This window comes from Crinia signifera, chromosome 3 (assembly GCF_055691185.1).
Source record: "Crinia signifera chromosome 3, ASM5569118v1, whole genome shotgun sequence".
NCBI classification, from domain to species: Eukaryota; Metazoa; Chordata; class Amphibia; order Anura; family Myobatrachidae; genus Crinia; species Crinia signifera.
This window is the reverse complement of record NC_139219.1, coordinates 279,709,871-279,735,248: the sequence shown is the minus strand read 5'-3', so window position 1 is coordinate 279,735,248 and position 25,378 is coordinate 279,709,871. Positions and strand designations below refer to the sequence as shown.

The window sequence follows — 25,378 nt, the reverse complement described above, 5'->3', positions numbered from 1 at the left end:
TAAATTATGCCCAATTTAGACAATTTATCCCCAAATAAACAAAAAATAATTCTGTTAATTTCCCACTGATGCTCATGATTGATGCATTCAGGCTTATTTAATAACATTGTGGTAATATACAATGGAAGAGAAACCCACAGCAATGAATTACTTACAGATGTCTCAATACACTGCGCAGTGCGAGATTCATAGTGCCAGTGAGCTATCGAGCACTGTGTTACTCCGGCAGCCTTGGGAGGTTTTTATTTTGCTGTAAATGCATCTTGGACACAGCACGATATGGCTCGGAACCCCCAGGAGACACTCCTGATTAATGTGATATGCAACACTTGTATATGTGACGGTACAGCAGGACTTGGTAAGGGAAAAGGCTGTGGGTCGCTGCGTCATAGTACAGTACTTTGTATACCGATTCAGGAACTCAGTCGCACATAGATACACAGGTCTCATGTTTCAAATTAATCAGCACATTGTACTGGTGGCATTGCACTGTGCCTAAGATGCAGGATCATCGGAAAACACGTCCGATGCAGATTCTCACCAGACTTAGCGTGCCAGGAGGGGCTGTTTGGATACATTTGTACTACTTTCACCTTCCTGTGACTGTTGATCTGTTTGACACAATCAATTAAAATATTACTCTTGTGTTGTGGTGCCATATAAATAAATACACTGGTTGTTAGTAATGGGTTTTATGTACACCTTTGTCAGTAATATAGACTCCTGGCTTTTCGTTTTCTATGTGATTGTTTGTAACCATCCTGCTGTAAGTATCTCGGGATAAGGCCTATTCACATAGATGCAGACTGTTGGTGGCGGGGAAGGCATGTTACAAGTTGTTTCTGCGTGACCCAGGAATCTCCTTTGCAAACAGGAGCACCATTTTGATGGAAGGTGCGTGCAGTCACTGGATGGGGAGGAGAATTCGCTGCTCTATACTCCCCCCTGTCTTTGGTATTTAAAGAAGCCTGATGAAGGCTCCTCTCTCCACCCTCTGTGAGCGGCCATTTTTACATAACGCTCGGGAGTGAAAGTGGGTTTCTTCTCCATCAATACTCTTGGTGTCAGGTTGCGTACTATCCCCACAGCGGTAAATTACAGCGATTTGTTACTTTTCAGGTGGAGGGGTGTGTAGTCTGCAGTTGAGTCTATCTGAGAGCCTGTGAGTGAGGCAGTGTGACTGCCTGTGTCACTGTCACAGACTCTCAGTCTGGATGCAGAGATGACGACACAGTAACAGGGGAGTGGTGAGAGACCACTGCTTGCTACTCCCATAGTGCTTAGGGGCTGCGATGTTACATTATCTCAGGGAGTGACTTGTGACCAGGTATGCTGTGATACAGTAGCTGCGGCACAGCAGACACCATTTTGTAAAAGAAAATCATTCAAGTAAAGATTTAAAATGTGATCGCTATGTATCACATGTAGGAACGAGCTCCTTTTAGAGGTCTTGTCCCTGCATTTTTTTTTTTTGCTAAAGTCATGTAAATGTTAAGTTTATGCTGTCTGAAGGCATTGGGTGTTACTAGGATGACTAGGGAGAGGAAGATTGTGTTCAATTTATGCCATATGCCCCCTATAAGATTGTAAGCAGGTCCCTCCTACCATTTTGACTGTAGCTACCCTATATTGTTTTATCCCTGTTTCTGATTGTAAAGCGCAACAGAACTTGTTGAGCTGTATAAGAAACTGGTAATACATAAATACATGTATGTTGTGCCAGCTGCCAATGTTTAAATGCCTTGGAATAAAAATGATTATAAAACTGAACAAAATGTTGGGGTACAGGGGTATTGGCAGCACCCCAAAAACAAAACCAATGTTTTAACCTTTACATCCAACTCACTGATAACTTAATAACAGGAAATTGTAAACTTGGGCATTGCCTTCACAGGCTTTACATCACTGTGGGGGGAATTAAAATGCTGGGTGCCTGTCCCGGGATACGGTCATTAGGTCTACAACAAGTAGGTCGACAAGCAGCAAGGTCAACATGGGTCTAGGTCGACCCCCCTCCAGCATACATGCAGTGCACCAAGCTGGATGCCTCAGATGGTTTCTCTGCGGGCAGGATGTGGGTCACGTGGATGTCTCTGTGCAGGGTTTATCATACTACTACACAAGTATTTGCTTTCCAGTATATGCATTGGGTCCTTGTATGGCTCGCCTCCTACAGTGTAACCTTCGTAGTGCGCCCTCCATGGCTGCCTCACTTGGTGCACTTGTGGATGGGATGAAAAATACACGGACCTGAGTATTCACTGAAATCACCCATTTTGGCAAATTTCTTTTAGGGGTAATCTATTCCACCCAGGGTAATCCTATGCAGAGCGCCTAAAATGGCTGTCGCACCCGGTACCTTGTCAGGGTGGAGTGCACAACCCATGAAAGTTATTATACAAAATGCTGCACCAATCCTGCATTATGCTTAAGGGTTTCTTTTGTCTGTTACTGTACTACCAACATCCTCTGTATTATGTGCATTGATATTTAATGTCTGTAAAGCGTCTTGAGTCCTGTTGGAGAAAGTGCGCTATATAAATTATACTTACCTACATGCCTAAACTCAACCTTAATGGGTGCAATAGCTGTGATAAAAGTCACCATTTGAATATAGCCCCATGATCTCCCGTCACTTTAGGCGCGATAATACATTAAATTTCCCCCTGTGTATCCAATAACTTACAAGTACTGTGACTGCAGGCCTTACCCCACTGTGTATCCAATAATGTACAACTACTAGGCTTACCCAACTGTGTATCCAATAACCTAAAAGTACTGAGACTCCACATGCCGTACCTCATTGTGTATCCATAATGTACACTTACAGTGACTCTGCAGGCCTTACCACACTGTGTATCCATAATGTACACTTACAGTGACTCTGCAGGCCTTACCACACTGTGTATCCATAAAACATCAAGTACTGTAACTCTGATTGTCCGGCCCCCACTGTGTATCCATAACATACAAGTACCATGCTGTACCCCACTGGGTTTGGGATGCGGTCATCTATTAGAATGAACTTAGGTCTACAGTCATTAGGTCGACCCCACTAGGTCGACTGGCAGGAAGGTCGACCTGACTTAAGGTCGACATGGGCCAAGGTCGACATGACTTAAGGTCGAATTTGCATAAAGGTCGACATGAGGAAGGTCGACTGGTCATAAGGTCGACATGGGTTTTTCACTGTTTTTTGAGCCGACATGTGCCGACAGGCGGTATTTCATGCCCTACCATCCACTAGGGCGTGGTGGGAGAATAAAATAGTGTGCCGAGCGCAGCGAGGCACCGTGCCCGAAGCATTGCGAGCGAAGCGAGCGATGCGAGGGTCCGATTCTCATTGCCAACTGTGTCCATGTCGACTGTGTCGACATTCGGATCAAAAAACAGTGAAAAACCCATGTCGACCTTATGACCAGTCGACCTTCCTCAAGTCGACCTTTATGCAAATTCGACCTTAAGTCATGTCGACCTTGGCCCATGTCGACCTTAAGTCAGGTCGACCTTCCTGCCAGTCGACCTAGTGGGGTCGACCTAATGACTGTAGACCTAAATGCAGTCTGACGAATGATCCCATTCCCTGGGTTTACATAAGCATTGTAACTCCAGTGTCATTTGTGAACAAAGTTCATTAAAATATAGTACACAATAGTGGTTGTGGCGCCTATAATTCAAATGTTAATGTCCGAATACAATATATGCAATCCAAATGAAGTAAAAGGGGAGAATTCTTCCAACACTTGTTTATTTAAAATATCCCTTATTTCTACTTGCCGTTTTTTACTTGATAATCCTGTGAAGAAAAAAATAAACAAGTGTTGGAAGAATTCTCCCCTTTTACTTCATTTGTATTTGGATTGCATATATTGTATTCGGACATTAACATTTGAATTATAGGCGCCACACAGGGCCGGTGCAAGGCACCGGAGCGCCCCAGGCGAGAGGGGGTGGGGCGCCCCGGTGCCTACGGGGGGGGGGGTACCTGCGGCGCTGTGTGATCTGGCGGCGGGGTCCCTGCAGTGAGACCCCAGAATCACACAGCGCCGCAGGTACCCGGCACGGACAACCCTGCAGACTCCATGCGAGAGGCGAGGGGCGAAGTGCCGCCCTCCAGTGGCTGGCGCCCTAGGCAAATGCCTAGATTTGCCTAGTGGTGGCGCCAGCCCTGGCCCCACAACCACTATTGTGTACTATACTTGGGTTTGGTTATTCCCTATCCCTCAGGGAATATAGTGGTAAGGCGGCCGTACCTTAACTCATTGATATTGTTAAATCTGTTGGTAGCGCAATTTGGAATATTGGGAACACGTAAAGTTCATTAAAAGTTTATCATTTTTTAAGAATTTTTTTTTTGTACAAAATGTTTGTGCTGCGTTTTTGTTTGCATACATATAAGCGCTATGGTATCCTGCAATGTGAGCGGTCTTTTGAGACAAAAGTAGCAAAAAAAAACACAGACATATTGTTCATTTCTTTGTACAATTTTTTGGTGTGCATCATTATGGATAAAAAAAATTGTTGTGAGAAGAGCAGGAACCACATACTATGCCGCTGCTGGGCATAGAGGGGTAAGTCAAAGCATCTAAAAACACAACAACAACAATTTACAGTGGTAAATAAATAACATCTCTAATGAAAGGAAAGTCTGCTGCTGAAAAACAAAAAATTGGCAACATGCTATTCACCAGACAAAGTGGCAAGGAAAGTTCTACAACTATCAGTGAGGCAACTTGCTCTCATGATGATGTAAGCCCTTCTCACTCAGAGTCTAGAAAAGGTGTCTAAATTAAGAAACCCCACTAAAGCAGTAGAACAAACTGTGTGCTCGGAGACATTATAAATTCCTGAAGAGAATCTAAGTGTGTCCACAAGTGCTATGTGGGAGTCTTACCTTTCTTATACTGTACCCATAAAGAAGCCGTTTCTAAAATATGCTGACATAGAAATTGAGGATACCACCGTGGAAGTACAAAAGAATGAGGAGCAGATTTGTGTAGCTGACAATGGTGCTATTGAGGATGTTGATGATGATGTCGTTGTGCCTGAATCCACATCTTATGTGTAGAATTTTTACCTAAATCCTGACAACATTTTTCTCACCATTTGTAGCATTTGTAAGGCCACAGTACGTAGAGGTTGAGGCTCCTCCCTGTTACATCATTTGCAGTGAGTTCATGAAAAGTTTATGGGAAAACAAAAAACATGCTAAAAATAACACGTAGACCAGCATGAAATAGCTCCGTTCTCTCAGCTAGATGACCAGCTCCTGCAATATCCAATGCTAATACTATCATTATCACTAATGTTCGGAGGCAGTCCTGCATACTGGATCAGGATAAGTGACTCCTCCACTATCAAGGATTCCTCAGTAGAATCCCTTCAGCACTAGGAATACCATCGCTGCTGTTGAGGGTTGATCTTTATCCCAGAAGACTACTAGTAGTTTCAAACAATTGACTGCTAAACAATCCTTTGCAAGAGTAAAATAAATAACTGTAAATTAATTTTTTTGAGATCATTAATACTGTATTAGAGTGGCCAATCCCAGGATCAGCGGGATCCCGGGATTTGGCTCCAAAATGTCCGGGATTACAATCCCGGGATTGGTTTATCAAATTCTGGGATTTCGGATTAGACTGCGCATGCACAGTCTAATGCCAGGCATGAGCACATGCTCAGATACTGCCCAGCTGCTCCTGACCCGGCATGCGGCCTCCACAGCGTGACCTCTTACTGTTGCATATCGCCCTCTTCCTGTCGTACTGTCTCAACCTCACCTCCTGGCCGCACCACTCCCATGCTCTGCTACTAGCTCCTGCCCGAAAGCACCAGGCACCCCAGTGCCGCTGCTGCCCACCCGCTCCCATCCAATATAAGTAAATGTGTAGGGGGGACAGGCGTGTTTTTTTTTAATTGAGATGCCAATTCCGGGAATCCTGCGATTGAGCATTTTTCAATCCCGGACCCCGGGATTGAAAAAAAGCCCGGGGATTGGCATCCCTATACGGTAGTAACAAAAATACACAAATTATGCGATTTTAGCAGTTTTAACAATTTTTGAAAATAAAATCTTGTCCAAAATTAAAATACGGTGGTTGAGGCATATCACAATGTGGTAGGTACAGCTGCAAATGATGGCAGTGTCTGCTGCTGGTGCGCATGTCATGCATCGTTTCTAATGTAGTTCACTCCCAAGTCCTAATAATGAATAGGCCCAATAAACACTTACAGCACAAATGATACATTTGTTTCTTTTGTGAACAACCTCCAACAAGTTTACAGAGATTATTCACTTATTTATTTCCAAACAAAATAAGGACATTGAATTAGTTTCTTTATACCAGCCCACATAAATATTTTTACCACCTGTCTAGGAAACACATAATTATAGGGATGTGGCCCGACATTACTATCAAAGAATGTGCAGCCAAAACCATTTGTAGCTGAGCCCAGCCTTATGATAAATTAGTTTTTAATTGAAGACTATCTCCACTGCTCTTTAACTACTTACAGTATGTTCAATACAAACACATCTATCAAACTATTAGTCAGTGGTCTGCATTAGAGCATAGAAGGGCCACCCAGGAGTTGCTGGGTAAGTTGGTGGGGTATGCATATGAGGTCCCACATGCGATACTTTCCACTAGTGGATAGGGACTTTAACTCTAACCCAAACCTAGAGCCTAACACTGCCCCAATACCTAATCCTAACCCTCCCCCAAGTTCCTAACCCTAATCTTCTGCAGTAGCAGCCTAGCTATAAAGTCCCTCCCCCCACCCCCCCGACCAATTGTCTAATCCTAACCCTGCAGTTACAGGCCAACCCTGGCACTAGTGGCTAACCCTCCACCTAGTGAATTAACCTCCCCCGGTGCCTAGTCCTAACCTTCCCTCTAGTACTAATCTCTCTCCCAAGTGCCTGATGTTCAACTCCCCTCCCTGAGCCTAATTCTAATCCTCCTCCAAGTGTTTATCCCCTACTCTAACCCTCTGATCTGTGCATTTCATAAATGTACTTTCCCACTCATGCATCCTACAGATCTCACTTTGGTACTACTGCTATGTACATATTTGCTTAGCTGTATGTGCTGTCTAACTGTTCTCGTTATACAGAATGATAAATATAAATATGATTTAAAAAAATATGTGTCTGTAGTCATGTAATCTCTACTTTCTCTCTCATGTGTCTAAACCACCCACTTTCTCGTTGTGCCATTTCTTCTCCCCATCTTCTTTAAAAAGTGCTTCATGAATTAAAGACCTTTAAGACAACATACACATATGTGCTTGAAAAGGGTATCCAAATGAACAAAATCCTTGTTTGAGTATCACTCAGGGCAGCCGAGAGGGGAGGGGAGTGGGTACTAATTACCCGGGCCCAGGCTTGCTGGAGGGGCCCTGCCTGGTCAGACCCCTCGATTCTCGCTCTATCCCTCCCAGGTAGCAACAGCAGCACACACCTACAGCATGTGCTGTGCTTACAGCAGGCTCAGCATGAGCGTCTCACTGACAGTATGATAGCTCATGCTGAGCCTGCTGTCAGCACAGCACATGCTGTAGGTGTGTGCTGAGCTGAGTTTAGAGTTTTTAGAGATCTCTTTCACCCTCCTCTAAATATTTTGGGGGTGTGGCCTAAGTGTAGGAGGTGGCCACACCTCCCACACTACGGCCACACACCCCAAATTTTACCGGGGCCCGGCATTCCTCTCAGCTGCCCTGGTATCACTTGCTGGAGTGCCGAGGATGTTCTTTAGTTCTACTCATTCCGGGGCCCCGCTGGTACCCATCTATTAGAACTTGGACCGTTTTTCTCTGCTACTCCCTCCCTCTCCCCCTCCTACTTCCTTCCCTCTCTCCCCAATTGCAGGTGCTGTCTAGACAGGAATCCCCCCAAGGTAAATCGGTCAAAATACATATAGAGACTTGGATTTAGCAAGTAGATACCGTTTCTATGTTGCACTCCGATAAAAAGGTTCTAGTGACTGTGACATTGAAATGCTTGCTGCCTCATTTGTCATTCTTTGCAATAAGGGCCTGATTCAGCCTATATTGGCAGCTTAGCGAGCAGGTAATGCCACCCCACCGAACGCAGGCCACCCCGGCTGCCCGAATCCCCTTGCTATGCTATGAGCAGGTGTGTGCGCTTACACATCCGCTCACATGCGCACACACAGTGGAAAAATCAATTGATGCTTGCTCACTATCGAAATACCGTTCCTCTCTTCGCAGATGAAAGGTAGTCCAGGAGCTACTTTCCCCCTGCACATTGTTCCATGAATTTGGGATGGGCGCTGAACTCATGGGAAGTCAGCTGCCCACCCTGAGCTGGCAGGGAATACCTGTGTTACCTGGGGCATGCACAACGTTTCTATGGGCACACCCACTGCTTTTGTGGGCATGCCCATGAAGTGCCGGGTGACCACCCCGGAACGCAGAACCAAGAACGTATGCAACGTATGGGCACACCCACTGCTTTTGTGGGCATGCCCATGAAGTGCTGGGTGACCACCCCGGAACGCAGAACCAAGAAAGGCAAAGGTGCCCATCCACTTTCACGATGTTGCCCTTTTCACACAATTTTGAACCATTAGGTCAATACCGCATGCAATACCTCAAACTAGTGGATGGTGGTGACCTTAAGAGTTCTAGGGTATATATAAATAGAGAAAGATACTTGTCTTTTTGTTATTAGTGGAACTTTCAAATCCTGTTCAGTTCCTCTGCGTGTGTGCCAGGTGGGTAGCTTGCTGATCGATGAATGGGCATATCTCACTGCACCTGGGCCTGTACGATACTGCATGCTTGTCCTCCATACAGCAAGCCCCTGGTTATTACAGGAGTCTGGACTTTTATCTAATGCAGGAACACTGCCCAGACTCTTTGCTGCTACAGCCTCACTTTTTGAAACGAATCGAGCCTTATCTCTGTGGCTACGTAACAATGAGTTAACAGCGTACATGCCTTGTATACTTGTGTTTGTATATCGTTTCATGCCTTGCATAGTGGAACCTCCTACTAAATTATCCTCCTTTAAAATTCTTACATCTCCAGTCATGGGTCTGTTTTTCATAATGATGTTGGCAAAAATATTATCCCATATAATAAAAGGCTAACGCTGCCCCTCATCTCTATGGGGGGAATTCCAATGTTGTGCATGCTGGTGGCTACTAGAGGGGTCCCGACAGAGCGATATAAGGTCAGCGCACAGCCGCTGACATTACAGTTATGTAGTTCCGTCATTCTGGCGGGCTGGAAACTAGTTACAATATATTTTCAAAGTACAATGTTATTCTTCAACAGCCGTATAGTCCATACAGTATATCTTTCTTACTGATGACCTCCTTTTGGATATGGTTTATATTTAGCACAAACTTATTCTTCATCCTTCAGCTCCTATCTGTATTTAGTCTTTATAAACACTGGAAAAGACTGAGATGGATCTCATAATGTTTGTACAAGCGACTCATCAAATCCCTCTGTATCAATAATAGTCTCCTTTATCCATGAAATATAATTAGCCACTCTTGTGTACACACCGTATTTCCCCTCATCTGCACATCCTTCTCCCCAGCTCACCACTCCAATCAGGTACCAGGTGTTACGATATAATACAGCAAATGGTCCGCCGCTGTCCCCATTGCAAGCGTCTTTGGCCTCCATATCGTATCCAGCACAGAACATGTTTCCTGTTAATACCATATTAGTGGAAGCCAGACAAGTCTCTTGGCTGACGACAGGTAGACGGACCTTTAGTAAAAAGCGAGTAAAACGACCTGAATGTCGCGTGGCTCCCCAGCCACTTACTTGTCCTACCTCTCCCTCTTGGGTTAGTAGTAGCCCAAGGCTAGGGCTAGGCAAGCAAATAGGTATGATGTATTCGCTGAAGATAGCTCGGCTGCGTAGGTAGAGAAGTGCAATGTCATTGTCATAATGTTCCGCCATATAATACGGGTGAGAGAAAACTTTCAGCACTGCAATTTTCTGCTCTTCCTTATCGCGGAGATATTTGTCATAATCTCCTAGAATTGAAGTAAAATATTCAAATATTAATTTTCTGAACAAGCAAAGTCCTCGTAACCCCATCTTAAAACATACACACATATATACACCACAACACACCTACAGTAGTGTCTTCTGCGCCACAAACATGCAATGTCCTTCTGCAAATTACCTCTACTGACCACTAGAGGCCACTCACCGGACCAATTAACTCCTTTGTGTGCTAAAATATGTCATAATAGAAAGTTATGGGCCTATGCGGGCCTATGCAGGCCTAGCGTGCAATAAGTGGGGGCATAGCCTGGTGGCAAGGGGTCATGGCCTACAAACCCAGTCAGTGAAAAATAAAAGCCGACCACATTTTGAACATCCCCTATTTAAACATTTACTCTGGACAGTAACAATATAACTCTCCCAAATCAAACTCTCTCTGCACATGTTACATTTGCCCGACCTGCAGTTTTTGAGCCCTATTTTGAGAACAAATTTCTCCTGCGATCAGGTCTGAATTAGGTCTATACATATTTAACCTACAATTGTGCCAGTTCAATGTTTCTTGGCAACGTAGGAAAATTTCATCCTACTGCACCAACTACCTCCACCACCTCTAGTTACCCACTTCCCAGCCAGTGAGGAGAAAGTGCGGAGATGGTGTATACTTTGTTAGTAAAAAGTATACCAATTGATTGATTAATGATGATGAGGACAAAGCAGAGGAATTAAATGCCTTACTCTCGACAGTATTTTCTAGAGAGGATCAAATAATGGGACAAAATCATAGTAATGATAATGTCCTGTTACTTAACCTGCGTCTATTCAAAAACCAGATATATTAATCTCCAGGGCCATATGGCTTGCACCTTAGGGTTCTAATGGAGATGAGCTTAGAAAAAGCTAGGCCATTATGCTTCATTTTCACAGATTCAATTTCATCAGGCTCAGTACCAAGAGACCGTCGAACAGCATATGTAGGAGCTCAATCCAAATGATTTGGTCCCGGCCCCGCACGTTCGCAAAGGGAACCAATGTTTTTCTTGTGCGCATGAACATAATGGGTTATGGACATGTCCAGGGTTCCTGGGCAAACGGACTCGGCGACTTGCATAGTCCCGAGCCGTAGTACCAATATATAAAAGGGGAAGTAAAATACATTTAGTAAATCATAGACCCATAAGTCTGACATATATAGAGGGAAAATGACTGGAGGGTATTTTAAGGGATAGCATTCAGGAGTACTTGGCATGCAATAAGATTATAAGTGGGATCCAACATAGATATGTGAGGCATAGGTCATGCCAAACTAAATTTAATAGCCTATATGAAAAGGTGAGTGAGAACTTAGACCAAGGCAATGCAGTAGATGTGGTCTACTTAAATGTTAAGGCCTTTGACAGTGCCTCACATGAGGTCGATCTATAAAATGGGAGTCGAGACTGTGTAGCATCATTTGTACTTGGTGAAAAATTGGCTGGAACATATAGAACGGGTGCCGATCACACCCCAGCCACATAAAAAAAATTACTCAATTTAAAAAAAAATTAAGATTATGCATTTTGGGAGCAGAAGCGATCTATAAATTTAATGGGGAAAATATTGGGGTATCGCCAATTAGGATTAGAAGCGTGTAGGGAGATGGTGTGTGAGACTTGTAGGTTGTAGCAGTAGTCTCTTGGACCACCTAGACAGGGGTGTCATCACCGTATCGAGTGGGTAGTCATGTTAGAAGATTGAGTGGATACCTATTGTTGGTAGCTTTTGAGAATTTTTCGTTTTGTGCACCCTGGGGGATATCAGATGGACTTTACAGGTTGCTAATTGTTTAGCACATAGCGGTCCTTTCTCTGACACCATACTTCAGTTTGACTAAGTAGACCTTTTGACTGTCTGTAAATACCCAGTTTGTTGTATCACTGTCTCCTTTTGTAAAGCGCAACAGAATATGCTGCGCTATATAAGAAACTGTTAATAAATAAAATAAATTAATATACTTAATATGCTCTTAATAAATAGATATGGCCTTATACTGCCCTTTCTACACCTCCGAGTATTTGTTTACATTATGGTTTTATTTAAGAATGTGTTAATCCTATGGGGTATGAGAGGGACACCCTATTAACGATTGAAGGTTTATAGTAAGACCACTCACCGATAGTAACATGATGTGGGTCAATGCCTTCGAAGCAGTGTGCAGCAGATATTACCCAGCGTCGGCTGATCAGACTTCCACCACAGAAATCTATTCCTCGAGAATTACGGATCAAAACCTGAAAGAGGCAGTGGAGCATTCAAAGTACCAGTCTGCGAAGTAGAGGCTTTGGGCCTGTTTACGAGTTAGATGTACTAAGCCTTGAAAAGTGAAAAAATGGAGAGTGATAAACCACCATCCAATCCGCACCTACATGTCATTTTTCAAACACAGTTGATGACATGGCAGTTAGGAGCTGATTTGCTGGTGGTTTATCACTCCCTATTTTCAAGCTTAGTACATCCGATGCTCAGTGTCTACTTCTTTATGCTAATGCCGTGGACCATTTCTACAAAACCGAGATGCTCACGTGCAGCATCCAAATACATCAAGGTGCGTCTTTAAACATACCATGGTTGCAACATAGGATGTATTGATGCATTGAAACTTGAACCAGCCCTATGGCAGGAGCCCACGGCCTCCTGTCTCAGCAGTTGTGTCTCTTTACATGTGGCCACTGTCAGCGACATGCCTGCGCCGGTCTAGCCACACCTTTGTTATCTGTCAGGAGCTCACACTGGAATCCATACTTACTGCATCCAAATTCGTTCCATGTCCCCATGCTGTAACTCTTAGGATGCATGCGCACTGCAATCTGGATGCATGCACTGTGCTTAGAACATTAGCAAACTGTGTGCACGGCGGCATTGCTTGCAGTTAGCACCCCCTCAGAATCAGGCCCATGTAGTAGAATCTTTGTATCTTATTTATTTACTTGTTCTGACTTACCTATTGCTTGTTCTAATGCAGCTAAAGTGTATAATGCATGTAAATAACATAGGTGTGCTTAGTTAGCACTGTTGGGGATGGTATGAGAGTAATGCTATTCACCAGCCAATACCAGTAGTCAGTGAACAGTACTCATCCAAGTAAGTGGTTTATTCAGCAGTATTCTAGATGTACAGACATTCTTACAGTTGTCAAAGTATTATTGTGCTCTTCGTTACCTGTACTTATCTTTGTTACTATTTACTGTAATGTTACGTTCTGTCTCCCTGTACCGTTCTATTGTATGCGCTGCAAAACACTCAAATGTAATAATAATAATACTATACACACCTGCCAGGGGCACTGTCCCAGTTCACAGCGCATGCCACCAACGATCCGAGTTCCATCTTCACCACCCAGTTCAATAGATGTCTCACTTAAAGTAGTTCCATTCCCAGCTCCTCCACCTGCAGTACTGTTCTTATGGTCTTTCTTATTTGTTGAACCATTCAGAGTGTTGTTAACACCACCTCTCTCATTAGGACTAGTGCCGTTGGCTGTCCCATTTGAGTCTTGAGCAGTGACATTTTCAATAGGTTTGTTTGTCGCTTGCGGCCAGGCAGTCTCATTTGTGAGGAGCATTTCAACACTATCATTTACACATCTTGGTGTGGGCATAGTAGCTGTTGTATTGGGAGGAGAATACTCTGTGGTGTTTGGCCCAGAAGTAGAGTGTTCTAGAGATTCTAGGACTGGATCTAGCAGCGAGCGTGATGAACTGGACATCATTCCACAAGGAAAACGATCTGAGAATGAAAGACATGGCTTGTGCCCATCAGGTTTCCAATGGTTAGAACGGAACGAACATGCCACTATTATTGCTTTTATGCTAAACTATTTATTAATAGTCGGCTGAAGAAGATACAGATATAAGCAGTTTTAGATTGGAGCATGAAGAACCCACCGCGCTAATACAACGGTAGGGGCTCAAGTTTAAGAATTTAGCCAGTCTCTAGAGGGGGTTTGACCAGCCGCCACAAAGGCTTGGTCAACCATTAGAAAGTCCAATAAAGAAATTTGGAACATAAACAACAAGGCGCAATGTATACTTATGACGTTGGATATTGTCCTTAGGTATAAACCAAGTACTTCTTAGGAACAATGGTGTCCAGGTGTGGTGGAGAGTCTCCAGTGAAGATAAACAATATACAAAATAATATATTATACATTATATTCTATTGTATATTGTTCATCTTCACTGGAGACTCTCCACCACACCTGGCCACCATTGATCCTAAGAAGTACTTGGTTTATACCTAAGGACAATACTCAAAAGTCATAAGTATACATTGCGCCTTGTTGTTTATGTTCCACATTTTTTGATTGGCTATATGTTTTTGAAGTGTGGGTGACATTTCAGGAACTGTGACTCTAGGGCTGCATTGCGCCACGTTCATACACCATCTATTGTTTTTCCTAACCATTAGAGAGTGCATGGTCTTTGGTGTGTGTGTATATACATATATATATATATATGTATATATATATTAGCGAACTAACTGCACTAGCCGGACTTGTCTTTGTAAGAGAATAAACACGCAGACCACGTAGGTCTTCAGCAATGTTTCGGGACTTTATTTCCCGTCTTCAGGCTTTACAAATGATCATTGATCATGAATTTTTTTATTCTCCTACAAAGACAAGTCCTTTGAGTGCAGTTCTTTCGCTACTATGTTTTAAATACTAAACTGACACCCCGGCAGGTGTAATTGGAAGGTGTGTGCACGATATTCGTGGATATATATATATATATATATATATATATATATATATGTCATTCTTAGTCTGGAGTGGAGAAGGCAACATCTCTTACTGTGGTTGCTTCTAATATTGTGACTGATGCCCCATTCTAAAGAAGGGGAACCTAGGGCCTTATTTTGGTTCACTCTTTCTGACAAAATACTTCTTAGATGGACAAAACCATGTGCACTGCAGGGGGGCAGATGTAACATGTGCAGAGAGAATAAGATTTGGGTGAGTAATTTTGTTTCTGTGCAGGGAAAATACTGGCTGCTTTATTTTTACACTTCAATATAGATCTCACTTTGAAGTAAAACCCCTCCCAAATCTAATTCTTTCTGCACATTTTGCATATGCTCCCCTGCAGTGCACATGGTTTTGTTCATCTAAGAAGGATTTTGTCAGAAAGAGTGAACCAAAATAAGGCCCCTTGTCTTTGACCATTACAGCTTTGGTCAAGGTCGAGGTTTATCTACCTCACTAACCTGATTTGATTCTATGAATTTGTCATTAAAGTTAAAGAACATTCTCTCATATCCTGAATTTGTTTTGATGACCATTATTTTGCTAAACCCCTGATGAAGTCGCTAGATGAAACGCATTGGTGTATTTACTGCAAAATGGATCCTTGCTCTTGTTTGAATAGATGCTGATATCGGACACATGAAGAAATACTGATTGTGACATTTTATTGTGACATATTAGTGTCATAATCTTATTGTGTTATTACTACTTGGTGCTACTTTTAGTTTTAATTTTAAACTTGAGCACACTCTAATCATCTTTCTATATATCAAGTCTTGTTATCATATTGCCATGTTTTCCATATTGAAGATTAGCTATTGTATAATAATGGGCCGGAGTATCAAATGTGTCAACACAGTCCCACGGACTCTCTGCTGCTGGTGATCCTATTACTGTATTACTGTAAGCACCTGATAGTAAGTTTCTGCTCAGGGATCCCCTCATTCCTGTCACCAGGTAAATATAATTGACCAACATGCATTGTAAATGCACGGTCAACGGTCACTGGGCAGTGGCATCCAAACATGACCCTAGAAGAGAAGGTGTGCTACCAGGTAGTGGGGGCCACCAGGTGTTTCCCCTGGGCCCCAGTCCAACCCTGGATATAAGCATTATCATATCCTCAGTTTCTGTTGTACGCATGGAGAATAAGTTCTTATATCAGACATGATGAAATAGTAGAATTGAAGCTGCCACCTACCAGATATTGCACATTTCTTGCCATCCTCCTCTAGTGTGTACCCCCGTGCGCAGGAGCAGGTGACGCTGAGTGAGCGGGCTGTGTCTGTGCAGTACTGCCAGCATCCTCCATTCTTATACCAGCACTCATACCGCACTGCAAGTAAAGGCATGCTACACGTTACAATATTACATGCTGTAGGAGAAAGGGCCTGTGTAACAATGGTTGGACCTCAAGTTCAGTGTAAAATATCTCTCCTACCACAACCATTACCAGTGCAAAGCAAAGGACAATGGGACAGGTGGGATAGCCATGGAGATAACAGGCAAATGGTTTTCATTGGAAAGTATTTAGGTATTTACAAAAGGGGACATTGTGAAGGTGGCCATACATTAAGGGGCAGACTAGATGGGCCAAATGGTTCTTATCTGCCGTCAAATTCTATGTTTCTATGTTACATCAGATAGACCGTTCTTACATTCATGATTTTGTCCAATTTTCCTTTACTCCCCGGCAGTCCTTGGTGGTTTTTTGACACACAATGTACTCACAATCCATCATACAATCTGCCATACAATCCATCTGCTGCATGATTGTATGATTGAAGCTTCATTTAAATAGGGGGAAAGCCTACTAGGATCAATAGTATAGGAGTGCCAAAAATCCTGTTTTATAATTTTTTTAATTTACAGGTTGCCAGCAACTACCGATCTGCTCACATCTGCTGTGTTATGCCATTATTAAATAGCCCGAATGCAGCAATCCCCTGAAAACTGTTCTCAGAGTAGTGACAGAATTGAGCAAAAGGACGTCCACCGCTCTCTTCAGCCACCCGCCCATCTTCCGCTTGGAAACTTCTGCGGCTCCCAACGTCTTTACTGCCATGGGCCGCCCGGAAGCTGCACCTCTCTTCTATGCTAGTCAGGGAGGGAGTGTCACATGACTCTGGTTGTATGAGCCATCTAATGACAGATTGCATGTGCTTAAAAGCACATACAATCTTCTGTCAATCCCAACTGATTGGACGTGCAGCACGTCAGAACGGATGACAAATCCTCCAATCCCCTGGGATCGACATTGTTCGATTGTGTGCACACAATGTACACACAATCTGCAAACAATCCATTGAGATTGTATGATTGGGTGCAATGTCTTACAGGTGTATGGGGGCCTTAACACCTATAAGTGTGGTGTTAAAGTGGACATGGGCACTCCGTACGGTGGTATTTATACTGCAATAGCGGCGGTTATGGCAGCCTGCCTCCAGCCCAATACTTCAACTATGCTTAACAACATCAGACATAACAAGCACACACTTAGTACAAACATTTCTAAAACCATTGATCTAATGATAGAAAGAATAGATTCCTCACCATTTTCACAGTGCCTTCCCGTGAAACGGGGGGGACACAGACACGTGTAACTGTAGTGATACTGCTGGCAGATCCCCCCATTAACGCAAGGATTTTCTTTACATGGACTGAGGTCTAAAAAGAGACAATCACATTTGTGTTCAAAGTAGAGACAAAATAGTTAATAGTATATATGAATGGAATAAAAAGGTAACATGTCAGATTGTAATAATGTCAATACATAAACTCTTCTATACAAAATATAACAGCAGCATTTATTTTACAATCGCTTAAGGCTGCCGTTTGTACTATAACTTTTATTTTACTACAAGTGAAGACTGAAAACCTGAATGATACAGCATGGTTCTGAGGTTATGGTATATTACATCTACAATGTCTAGGTCTACAGTCATGTGGTTAACCACTAAAGGTGGACAGGATCCAAAGGTGGACAGGGAGAAGGTCAACAGTGAAAAGGTCGACAGGGTCCAAAGGTCGGTAGGGTCAAAATTTCAACAGTGAAAATGTTGACATGAGTTTTTTGCTTGTCTATGTTGACATAGGTCTAAGTGTACCACGTCCCCTATGCTAAGCTCGCCATGCTTTGGGGTCGCTGCCTCGCTGCGCTCGGCACACTATTATTTTTCCCGCTGCGCCATAGTGGGTGTGTAAGAAATACCGCCTCTTGGCACATGTTGGCTCAAAATTTGATAAAAATGCTTCAACCTTTTTCATGTAGACCTTTTGACTATGTCGACCGTTGGACCCTGACAACCTTTTCACTGTCGACCTTTGGACACTGTTGACCTTTTGACTGTCAACCTTTGGACCCTGTCAATCTTTTCCCTGTTGACCTTTTTATTGTTGACCTTTTGACCCTGTCGACCAATAGTGTTTGAATCATTTCGGATTGACCTTTGGTTCACCCGATAATCTACTTTGAGAAATATACACTTGATTAAGGACATCATCTCTCCTTTTTTTAGATATACAGGAGGAAAGTATTCCATTCCAAACGTTTGTTGCACTTTTTGCACTATTTTATTTCATTCATGCTGCCCTTGTAAGCATATCCCGCCCCTTGTCTGAGTGAGAGTTTTTATCTGTTTCCAGATTTTGTAAAACAAATGACTGAGTACAAATTATCGGTACTTGTTTCCTATCTGGGCGCCCAGGTTTTCAACGTACGGCACCGTAATGAAATCGTATCGCATCGCATCGGATTCGGTACGCGATGATGTACGATGGCATACGATGCTATCCGATCCGATTTCATTTTAAATCGGATCGCATCGCATGCGGTGACGCGATCAACCCCGATTTTTACATTGGAATCAATGTTAAATGGTCCCTGAGACCCGATTTTACATTGATTTCAATGTAATAACCCCGCAAACCCACGATTTGTATAGTAAACCCCCCCCTGATGGTTTAAAATGCGCCTCCATTGTTAACGCCACCCCAGTATTGACGTCAACCCGAAGCGTGGCGAGCGCAGCGAGCCCCGCGAGGGGCGGCGGTACGCGTCCTCCGACTTTTTCATACCCCCACTATCCACGTCGGCGTGGAGTTTAGAATAGAATAGTGTGGCGAGCGCAGCGAGCCACCGAGCCCGAAGCGTGGCGAGCGCAGCGAGCCCCGCGAGGGGACGCGGATACCTGTGAAGCCCGCGAGGGGACACGGATACCTGTGAAGTATCCGCGTCCCCTCGCGGGGCTCGCTGCGCTCGCCGTGCTTCGGGCTCGGTGGCTCGATGCGCTCGCCACACTATTCTATTCTCAACTCCACCCCGACGTGGATAGTGGGGGTATGAAAAAGTCGGAGGACGCGTACCGCCGCCCCTCGCGGGGCTCGCTGCGCTCGCCACGCTTCGGGTTGACGTCAATACTGGGGTGGCGTTAACAATGGAGGCGCATTTTAAACCATCAGGGGGGGGTTTCCTATATATCCTATGGGCCAACCATCAAAGCGGGAACGAAATCGGATCGCATCGTTCAATATCGTGTATGTGCATTTGTGGTATCCGATGCGATGCGATCCGATTTTTATACGGAGAATAGCATGGTGCGCAATTAACGTAGCGGGCGCCCAGATAGGAAACAAGTACCAAATTATCTTTGGTCCCATACAGTACCAGATTTTTATTCCACCCAATCAGCTATTTGGATGGTTGGCGGAAAGTTGGTCTGATTTATGGCCAGCATTGGTGACTATTTCACTCACCTTTATAATGAAACCAAAACTCTGTCTGCAAAACAAATAAAGAAGAACAAGATTACAAAATGTCACTAAAGTAATAGCATCTATATTAATGTATACAAATGTTTTGTAATCCATGGTAACCAGATTATTGCTGACAATTTAATAGGTACATTTAAAAAATTACCCCCTTTGTGTATCTGTATGAGGATGGATATACACTACATTACAGAGGACCACTGATGGAAAATTTCCAGAGTCCCTTTGAAGTGTTTCTGTTTTTCAATATTGAGCAAAATATAGGTTGATTATCCCGTATCCGGGCATCCCTTATCCAAATTATTCCAAAAACCGTGTTTTTTTGGAATAATTCTAATTTTTTTATTTTTATTTTTTTACCCACCTAACCCTTTTTTTATACTTACCAAGTCCCCCGGCGTCCACGGCAGGCCTTCAGCATCCTCTCCGTCGTCTCCAGCGGTCCCAGGAGTGCATTGCGCCAGTGTGTGCGCCTGGGAGGTCGGGCAATGCACTCCTGGGACCACTGGAGATGCCAGAGACGGTGCTGGAGGCCTGCCATGGACGCCGGGGGACAAAGTGGATGCCGAGGGACCATGGGGGCACCACCAGGGGACAGGTAAGTATGTTTAAAAAAAATTATTCCAAAATCCGGAAAAATCCCTTAACCGGAATGCTCGTGGTCCCGAGCATTTCAGATAAGAGATACTCAACCTGTACTTGTTCTGCATGTTGGTGCAGAGAAATTTTTCTTAACCCTGAACTGTATATTTTACCTTCATGGTTCATAGCTAAAATTGTAGTTTTGGGGGGTTAAGGGCCTTATTCTGGTTCACTCCTTCTTGCAAATTCCTTCTTAGATGGACAAATCCATTTGCACTGCAGAGGGGCAGATGTAACATGTGCAGAGAGAATTAGATTTGGGTGACTTATTTTAATTCTGTGCAGGGGCAATATAGACTGCTTTATATTTACACTGCAATATGGATCTCAGTTTGAAGTAAAATCCCACCCAAATCTCTCTGCACAAGTAACATCTACCCCACCTGCGTTGCACATGGTTTTGTTCATCTAAGAAGGAATTTGCCAGAAGGAGTGAACCAAAATAACCCACTAAGTGATTCTTTAATGTAGATGTAAGGAATAATGGCGGAAACCAGCATGTGTTTACATTAGCAATACAATACTACTATCAAAAAGTACCTTTGTCTTCTTAACAGACAAGTTGGTGTCTAATGTATAATTTTTCCCATGTCATGTAGTTATCATACAGGACTATATATATCACACCCTGCATTTTTATGTGATGTCGATGTGATAATATTGTTTCATTTTGCAACAAGAGAATTATTTTTGTGCTATTCTGCTCACAGGACACTAAAAGACCATCCCAGGATAGGATGTAATTAGAGTGAAAGCTACACCATAACCTCCATGTTCAAATGCGGCATGTCTATTGCACATGTGTCAGCACTGGTTGGTTAGGCGGCATCCTAAGTATTCCTCTCCAGTAAAAATTGCAGAACAGTAGCCCATAAGGGTCAAATACAACTTAAGTGCACACAAATTTCTGATAGCGCACATGTTAATTATATGAATATGATATATAAGGTTGGGTGTTTCAATAGCTTGTGTGGGGTGTTCTAAAAGTAAGTGTAAGTTTGTCAATAAAAGATAGTGGGGGACAATTACTAAGATGGGAGTTCACATGGGATGTTGCAACCAATCAGAATCAACTTGTTATTAATTTAGTACCTTCTAGAACACAGGTCTTCAACCTGTGGCCCTCCAGATGTTGTGGAACTACATGCTCCAGCATGCCCTGACAGTTTTGGCATGCTCTTATAGGAAAAAATGTGGCAATGCATGCTGGGACATGTAGTTTCACAACATCTGGAGGGCCACAGGTTGAAGACCCATGTTCTAGAAGATAATAGATAGTATCTGATTGGTTGCCCATAGCAACATCCCATTTGAAATAGAACTCCCATCTTAGTAAATTTCCCCCAGTGTGTCTCATTGCTATTCTATACTGGCATTTGCACTTTTTGACTAAATAATCCCCATTAACACATAATAAAATATACTGGGCCTAATTAAGCATGGATCCCTACATGTAAGACTTCGCAGTGGACAGCGAGGAGAAAGCTGCCGCACACACAGAACAAAAACGTGCTCCATGTAAATTTGCAAATGCGTGTGCGATGGTTACGAAACTCATGCGCAGTCATTTCATAATCCATTTGCACATTTTCTAATTAGCGATCAGAGCTGAAGAAGCCCCATGTTTTGTTCCTGAGCTCTAAATCGTGTCATTCTCTTTTGCCCCTGGCTCCGTGTGTTATACTTACCGTTTTCTCCTGGGATTTAAAGATTTCCCGAGCCTCCTCTTTAGAACATGTCTCTTCATAACATTCCCGCTCTAGATTTCCTGGGAGTATCTCCTCTAGAAAACTATTAGCGCGTTTCTTCAGCACATGGTGAGCTTTCTCTCTGCCTAGGAACACTGAGAGGCGTACAGACAAGATATTCTAGTTAAGATATTCTAGTTGGTGTACATGGCATTAATCCCACAATGCTGATGCATAATAAAAGAATCGCTATACCATAAAACACTAAGGCCAACTAAGGGGGTGATTCAAACCTGATCGGTCAGGCCTGAGTTCGCTACCCAGGCCGATGGTTGGGCATACGAAAACCCCAGGAGCGAATGCCTTCGGAGAGTTTCACACTTGCCGTGCATTCGCTCACCGATGGGCGCCTCACCCTCATATCGGCGGATAGCGACCATCTGAAAAGTAAGTATAGACTTACTATTCGGACCAAAGGGAGGAAAAATCATTCAAAGGTGAGCGATCATCAAATGATGTTTCCTCTGTGCGGCCGCGTGCGAGCAGATGTGAAAGCACACACATCCGCTCGCATGCTGGTGCAGGGATTCGGTCTGCGGAAGGGCGTGCATTCATCAGGGCAGAGTTTACCTGCTCTTTAGGTAGCGAATATATGCAGCCTAGGGAGCAGGACTGAATCAGGCCCCAAGTCTCATTTCAAAGCAAGTGATACATTTAATACCATTTTACATAATTAAATTGGATTGAAAAAACCAACATATAAAAATACTTATGCTATCCCAATGAAAGAAAATACAGTAATGTACCTGAGACACACAATGAGGTAGACAGCAGAAACAGTGTGACAAACAGGAATTGTCTCATCTTCTTGTATCTAGAATAAATAAAATCGAACATTTACTGTATATAACAACAATGGTATGTAACAACAATGGTATGTAACAACAATGGTATGTAACAACAATGGTACATACAATAACAACAATGGTATGTAACAACAATGGTATGTAACAACAATGGTACATACAATAACAACAATGGTATGTAACAACAATGGTATGTAACAACAATGGTATGTAACAACAATGGTACATACAATAACAACAATGGTATGTAACAACAATGGTATGTAACAACAATTGTACATACAGTAACAACAATGGTATGTAACAACAATAGTATGTAACAACAATTGTACATACAGTAACAACAATGATATGTAACAACAACAATTGTACATAGAATTATAACAATGGTATGTAACAACAGCTGTACATACAGTAACAATAATGGTATGTAACAACAATTGTATGTAACAACAATGGTCTAACAAAAATTGTACATACAGTAACAACGATGGTATGTAACAACAATTGTACATACAGTGTTTAAGTAACAACAATTGTATGTAACAACATTTGTACATACAGTAACAACAATTGTTAGAAACTTTCAGCAGTGCTGCCATGTGTGCTGTATAATTCCAGGGGTGCCACCCGGTGTGCTGTATCCGTCCAAAGGTGCTGCCAAGTTTGCCATATCAGTCCAGGGGTGATGCCCAGTATGCCATACCAGTCCAGGGGTGCTGCCCAGTGTGCCATATCAGTCCAGGGATGCTGCCCTTTTTTATTAAAATAAAAAAGTGTTTTTTTTTTTTTACTGTAGAGGTGCTGCCCAGTGTACCATATCAGTCAGGGAGTTCTGCCCAGTGTACCATATCAGTCAGGGAGTTCTGCCCAGTGTGCCATATCAGTCCAATGGTGCTGCTCAGTATGACATTTCAGGACAGGGGTGCTGCCCAGTGTGCCATATCAGTCCACGGGTGCTGCCCAGTGTGTCATATCAGTCCAGGAGTGCTGCCCTTTTTTTATTAAATTAAAAAAATATTGTTTTTACTGCAGGGGCGCTGCCCAGCATTGGCGGATTCAGGGGGGGGGGGCACCCGGGCACGTGCCGCCCCCCCCACCCCCGCCATTACATTTTGTAGCTGAGGACCAGGGCTTTCCAACAAACCCAGCCCCGTGTCACTAGCCTCCCGGGAACCTGAGATATCGCCTGGCAGAGCGGTAACGTTTTTCCCCATAGGATAATATGGGACCCGTTAATTCCGACCCCCACCCGGTTCCGATGGCTGCCAGTTCCCCCCCTGGCTTCACAGAATCTTGTAGTTGATTCATTCAATTCCAAATCGCTGGGCCTTCAATATGATACCAGGCTGGTCCATATCGGTCAATCGGTTCCAGAGATATTGTGGGTAAACTGATTTTTTTATTTTTGAAATTTAATTTCATGGCTGTTCATGTTCTTTGAGGGCAAATTACTCTGGAACCAAATGTTCCAGTTTCACTGGACCTAAATCATTCAAAGCCCACTCAAAAGTTCCTCAATATGATACTTGTCTCATGTAAATGGGTCAGTTGGTTCCAAAGATATAGCCGGTTAAATGAGATAACTGGTTAAAGGGGGGAGGGGTGGTTTTCTCCCCCCCTCACACCAGAAAATGCAGGGACTAGGCTGGTGTAAAAGGGGCCAACCTGGAAATGCATTTTCTGGTGTGAGAGGGGTATTATTTCAAATAGCCGGGACCTGCTCTGAATACAGCCAGGCTCTGCCACATTCAGTGGCTGTGACTTCTGCCTGGCGGCGGCTGTCCACAATTTACCATGAGCATGTATTCCCCCTTGGCAATAAGCATGTAATCCCACATGGCAACGAGCATGGAACCTCTGGGAATGAGCATGGAACTCTTGGCAATGAGCATGTAGATAAGCAGCACTTATGTAGCATAATTTTTAATAGGCATTATGGTGGTTGGCATAATAGATAATGGACATAATGGCGTGTAATTTAACGTGTAATGGACATTATGGTGTAAATGTTTAATGCACGCCTTTGGCGGACAATCTCCCTGTTTATGAAGCGTATTGTGAATTTTGGCTTTATCTATGTGGCATTATGTGATTTCTGGCTCAATCCGCATGGCATTATGTGAATTTTGGCTCGATCCATGTGGCATTATGTGAATTTTGGCTCAATCCGTGTGGCATTATGGGAATTTTGGCTCAATCTGTGTGGCATTATGTGAATTTTGGCTCAATCCGTGTGGCATTATGTGAATTTTGGCTTAATCCATGTGTTATTATGTGAATTTTGGCTCAATCTGTGTGGCATTACTATGTGAATTTTGGCTCAATCCGTGTGGCATTATGTGAATTTTGGCTCAATCGTGTGGCATTTTACGAATTTTGGCTCGATTCGTGTGGCATTATGTGAATTTTGACACAATCCATGTGGCATTATGTGAATTTTGGCTCATTCCATTTGGCATCATGTGTAATGGGCAAGTATAATGGGGTCTAGTATTTTGTTGCATAATGTGTAGAAGTTGTATATGGTGTGGTACACTACACTCAAGGACATGCCCCCTGTTGAGGGACCACACCCCCTTTTCCAGAGCGCGCACAACTACGTCCTTCACTTTTGTCGCAATGGTGGGCCT

The 25,378-nt window shown here is 43.3% G+C and overlaps 1 protein-coding gene across 3 annotated transcripts in view; it reads right to left on the bottom strand.

Moving 5' to 3' along the window:
- Positions 1 to 4,312: 4,312 nt before the first annotated feature.
- LOC146064572 (coagulation factor X-like) overlaps positions 4,313 to 25,378 on the bottom strand; it is a 39,538-nt gene continuing 18,472 nt past the window's right edge. For all 3 annotated transcript variants that reach the window (XM_083178231.1, XM_083178233.1, XM_083178232.1), the window contains exons 2-9: positions 22,686 to 22,753; positions 21,880 to 22,034; positions 19,535 to 19,559; positions 17,333 to 17,446; positions 15,981 to 16,115; positions 13,307 to 13,761; positions 12,149 to 12,266; positions 4,313 to 10,022 (exon numbers count right to left, since the gene is read on the bottom strand). In XM_083178231.1, coding sequence (XP_083034357.1) covers positions 9,445 to 10,022; positions 12,149 to 12,266; positions 13,307 to 13,761; positions 15,981 to 16,115; positions 17,333 to 17,446; positions 19,535 to 19,559; positions 21,880 to 22,034; positions 22,686 to 22,743 — 1,638 coding nt within the window. In that variant the 5' untranslated portion in view covers positions 22,744 to 22,753 and the 3' untranslated portion in view covers positions 4,313 to 9,444. The remainder of the gene's footprint in view (positions 10,023 to 12,148; positions 12,267 to 13,306; positions 13,762 to 15,980; positions 16,116 to 17,332; positions 17,447 to 19,534; positions 19,560 to 21,879; positions 22,035 to 22,685; positions 22,754 to 25,378) is intronic.